Raw genomic sequence first — 5,245 nt, forward strand, 5'->3', positions numbered from 1 at the left:
TTACTCAGTTATAGTGTACACTGTAGGTGTCTCAATTACGTTTGTATCCTCAGTCTTTTTGATGATGCAGCACTTGCAACAGTATGCTGGACATCTCGGCTGCTCCCTGGACAGGTAGAGCATCGGCTGAATGCTGCTGCTGATGTCCATGAACCCAAAGGCTATGTAGTGGATGTAACATTTGAACACTTCGGGAGGGAAATAGGCCTTAAATGGAAAAAGAGCAACAGGTGGGAAGTAGTTGAAGACGATGATGGCCAAAATAATGAGGACCATTTTAAAGGCTTTTTTCTTCACCGGATGCATCTCATCCCGGCCTGGACCGGACTGCTTAAGGGCCCAAAGTATGGAGATGTTGCAGAAGACCATGAAGGTGAAGGCCGCCAAGATCATGACTGTAAAGACCTTGTCGAAGTTGGGGATGGTTCCCATACATTTTAGCACTGCGTAAGCTAGAATGATAAGCCACATGACACCAGCGCAAACCGGCCGATGCGGACGGTCCTTCAGTCTGGTGAAGGTTATTGGGTGTCGTACAGCCATGTAGCGGTCCAGGCAGATGCAGGACAAGAAGAGCGGCGAGGAATCCTTGATGCCATAGAAGAAGCGCAGGGCATACCAGGTGTTGCTGGTGGTGAGGTACACCAGGTTGGCCAGCTCCATTGGTGGGATGAGGCAGAAGAAGGTGTCCAGCACAGCCAGGTGGACAATAAAGATATCTGAGGTGGACGAGTCACCCTTGTTCTTGTGGAAGAGCCAGAGCACCATGAGGTTGGCAGGGATACCCAGGAACATGTTGACAAACTGCAAGCCCAGGTAGGAAAAGATGACCTCAGGCATGTGCTGGCACATTTCGTACATGGTCTTGTCCACCAAGGAAGTGTTGTGAGAAGGGTGAATGAGGAGCAGGGAATTGTTGACATTGTTTGGTGTCTCCATCTTGCTTAACCTGATGGAGCAGATTCTGTGGGCTCCCAGAAAAGGATGAAATAGAAAAAGAATATTAATCGACAATACAAATGTTGTCACTTTGTTAATGCCTCCACAACAGAGGTGCTTACTCAAAAACTGAATGGCTGTTTTGTGTAACTTCATGTTCCCATGAGGCAAAAGGCACTGTAATCTGAGGTGAACATGATGTTATTATCTTTCATCTTAAAAATATCAACAATGCATTTTATCTAAGACTTTGTTAGGAATAAATATTTTTATCATGAATAGAACAGAGCAGCAGTCCTATGTTAAGGCTAGAGTTAAAATGTAGCCACTATTAACACAGATGTCAGTTTGGGGCAAGTATGTGATTTATATGACCTTAAACACTGATCAAGCGCTTTATTAGGAACACCTCTTTTTATCTACACTCATTATCTATTTTGTCAGCTCCTCTTACCATATAGGATCAGTTTGTAGTTTTACAGTTACAGACTGTAGTCCATCTGTTTCTCTGCATACTTTGTCAGCCCCTTTCACTCTGTTTTTCAGTGGTCAGAACCCCCCAGGACCACAATAGAGCAGGTATTATTTGGGCACTGGATCATTCTCAGCACTGCAGTGACACTTACCTGGTGGTAGCTTATTAGTGTGTGTTGCGCTGTTCTGAGTAGATCAGACACAGCAGTGCTGCGGGCGTTTTGAAACACTTCAGTGGCACTGCTGAATTGAAAATAGCTCACCAACCAAAAATATTCAGCTAACAGCTTCCTATGGGCAGCGTCCCTTTGAACACTGATGGAGGACTAAAGGATGATTAACACAAACTGTGCAGCAACAGATGAGCTACTGTAGAGAACAGGGTAAAAGGGGGCTAACAAAATATGCTGAGAAACAGACGGACCACACTATATGATAAGAGGCGCTGATAAAATGGACAAGGAGTGTAGATATAAGTTGTTCATAATAAAGTGCTTGGTGAGTGTATATTTGCTTTACATTTAAAGCTTATGTGTGCATGTGTGTCTTTTAACATGCTAGATTCACACAATAATTTATGCAGTGCCATCAGGGATATTAGGTGAGCATGATAAGCCTGTATTTGTAATGAGAAATTTGGTTTTGAAAGAATGAAAGAAGGAAGGAAGATGGTTAGAAGTGATAAAAGAAAGGCACAGAGGAGTAGCACACCAGCTGGTGTAATGTAAAAAAAATTGAAGCAGGTGAAGTTACAGAAGAAATCGATCCAACTACAGCTAAGACCGTTAACATGACTGTTAACAGTTCACAGTGACTTGGTTTGTGTACTTACTTGCTGAAAAATCCAGCATTACAACTAACCCAACATAGTGTTTCCTACAGAGCACACCCAGAGAGCACACCTTCTATGTAACTGTCTATAACTCTATACTGAAAGAACAAATGAAGATGCATTGAATACAAAAAACTGGAACTTATACTTATATATTTATTACATTAGTTTAGCTTGTAGCCAAGAAATATAAGAAAGTGTGACAACATGTCCAGTTTTCCCTCGCTGTGCAGAAGTCTTGCGCATCTAAGAATACGATGTGAAAAGCTATATATTACGGCAGTAACAGAATAGTACAAAACAAAAAAGTATATACAAATAATAAACAACACATTGTGATTTTATGTACATAAGCTTCAGCTAAGCAATCCTATATTACACAATCATATGTGTTACTGATGAAATTTAATAAATTGGCATTGGCTGGAACAGAACCTGTGTTCTAGCTATATTCAAAGAAATGTATAGCTTTTTTTCTAACCAAAAAAACTTTGGTAATGTTGTATTTATGTTTAATCACACTTCCTGAGAAGCAATGCCCAAAACTTGTTCAATGTTATGCACATATTTTGTATTTATGCAAAACTTCCATTTACTTGATACTACTGCTAGTTAACCCCTAAAATCCCAAGCTTATTACAAACTACAGCTGATTATTCAGTAATACATTAATTAAAATGCAAACCCTTTGCGCTTTCCCTAGGTTATAGAAGTGTGTAGTAAAACTTTAGACATGCCAGTGCAACCATACAAAGGGTTGGAATTCCACTGAATTTTCAACATTTATGCATTATAAAAAGGTTTGGATTCTGCAATTTAAAGAAAATTATTGAGTCATAGTGGTGGTTATAGGAACCAGAAGATTGAAGCATTTATTGCCTCTAAAATTCCCCTTACAGAAAGATATTATATGAAATGCACTTCCTGATGACTGAAACATTTTACAATAGTTTTGAGATAAGCTTTGGCCTAAAATGCTTTTAAAAAAATACATTCAGAGTGGAGAGGTACATGTAAGGCAAAATAATCCCCAAAGAAAACTTATTTCTTTCAGATTTACCACAGTTTTATTATTATCAACATAACATAAAAACTCACAAGACTTATGTAGGTTCACTGTTCGTTTTGGTTGGTTAATAAAACTAGTTTGTTCAGTTTACTATAGTGGTTTTATAATGTACCATTTCACATTAAACCACTCTGATGTTTACATCTTAAACACTTAATTATGCAGAAGATAGAGGAATTCTCTTTAAACCATCTCCAGCTATGTATTTCACATGAACCTGTACATTATTGCACATTTTATGTTTTTTGTTTGTTTTTGTTTTATACAGTTCATTTGAGTAGTGTCACTATGCAAGTACATAAGAAATAATTTGTGATGTAAAACTTAACACTTTTAGTTTCTTAGTAGTGATCACTAAAACTGCACTTTAGAATAGAAAGCACATCTGAAAGTATTTTTGCCTTATTAAACTCTTTTTAGCTCTAAAGTAATAATCTCCACTAATATGATGTGAATTTAGGTAATAATAATGTGTATTTTGCATCATTACCGCTAATAATGTAATTATTATGACCTTTCACATAACAGGCCTCCAACCATGTACTAATACATGCTATACTGAATAAAGCGTAACACATAGTGAACAAACCATGTGACAGTGTGTAATTTTGTCTTTTATGAACAAAGGGCATGGTTCTAATAAATAATAAACCTTCACCAAATAAAGTGTTACTGAAAAGCACATAAGTAGACAAATGCTACAGTGCTGTGTCCTGTCCTCAAGAGCACATACCTTCTTGTACATAGTTGATACATAGTCAACTAACCATCTACAGCTGTCTATTCTAACTGAACAAATACATCATAGTACATTTTTATTATGTAGATATTTTTATTTCAATCATTTTCATTAGGTCTTGATTCATTAAAGTGTTTTCTGAAGAAGAGTACAATATTCAACATATTCTCTTTATTAGCTTTCATCCAAAACCTACCTCTACCATCTTTTTGCTAACAGCAAGCAAGACAGTTGTACCCTAACAAGCTGAAACAGTCACACGGCTATTACAACAGCTTAAGCTCACCAAACTATGTTCTCAATTAGTCTTTAATGCCTTTGTATGAATAAACATGCCTCCATACCTACGTGTGACCTCTTTCCGATTCACTCCACTGACTGAGACCCACTGACCTGCAAATGAAAACAAAGCCGCCACGGCTTGCGACAACCATGCAAACCAACAATATTTCCTGCTGACTGTTTCCAAGGAAATGTGCTCATAACCACAAGCCTTTACAGATATGGATTATGACTCTGTATCTGCTCCACAAAATCATGAGCCACAGGATCCCTTTCCATCCCTAGGCAAAACAAATGCTTTCATTGTCTCCAACAGCTTGCTGTGTAGGCAGAATTGGAACTACCAAATCATAATTTATATGTTCCACAATACATTTAAGAGATACGAAGTAGTACAGAATCCGCTGTATTTCCAAATACAGTGCAATGTCAAAAGCTTTCATGTAATGTTCTGAAAAAAAAAAAACACACATTCTTGGCTTAGTTTCAATTAGAATGTAATTAGTATAGTATAGAACTTCAAATAATTGCCTTTACATTTGAAAATATTCTTCACATTCAAAATATCTGGTTTACAAACAATTCTTTAACAGTTCTTTATGGAAGCAAAAGTGGTTCCTCTTATGAAACCACTCCAAAAACTCTTTCGATACTTTCATTTTTGAGGATGTACTTACAGGCGCCACTTGTTACAGCTGAAATAAGATGTGCAGCAAGCTTCTGGAATACTTTTAGGACAGAGAAACCAGAGAGAAAAAGCTGCAGTCTCACCAGTGTTATGGGAAAATATTTCTCCTCTGGCTTGAGGTCCACACACGTGAAAATGGTACTCCAGTTGTTAGGATAATTGCCTGTTGGAATATGCACATCTGATTGTCTGTCATAGGACCTCTTCAAACCTCAGCTAAAG

The 5,245-nt window shown here is 37.8% G+C and overlaps 1 protein-coding gene across 1 annotated transcript; it reads right to left on the reverse strand.

Annotated features, from left to right (window-relative positions):
- Positions 1-4,428, reverse strand: LOC108437173 (uracil nucleotide/cysteinyl leukotriene receptor). Its single transcript, XM_017714096.1, has 2 exons — positions 4,398-4,428; positions 1-964 (listed from the first exon to the last, which is right to left on the reverse strand). Exon 2 carries the CDS (start codon positions 937-939, stop codon positions 1-3), a length of 939 nt encoding a protein of 312 aa, XP_017569585.1. The 5' UTR covers positions 940-964; positions 4,398-4,428.
- Positions 4,429-5,245: the final 817 nt, after the last annotated feature.

The sequence above is a fragment of the Pygocentrus nattereri genome, chromosome 23 (assembly GCF_015220715.1).
Source record: "Pygocentrus nattereri isolate fPygNat1 chromosome 23, fPygNat1.pri, whole genome shotgun sequence".
Classification (NCBI taxonomy): Eukaryota; Metazoa; Chordata; class Actinopteri; order Characiformes; family Serrasalmidae; genus Pygocentrus; species Pygocentrus nattereri.

Bases quoted from the DNA above. Each gene is read 5' to 3' on its own strand.
- LOC108437173 (XM_017714096.1), bottom strand. From the start codon at position 939: ATGGAGACACCAAACAATGTCAACAATTCCCTGCTCCTCATTCACCCT.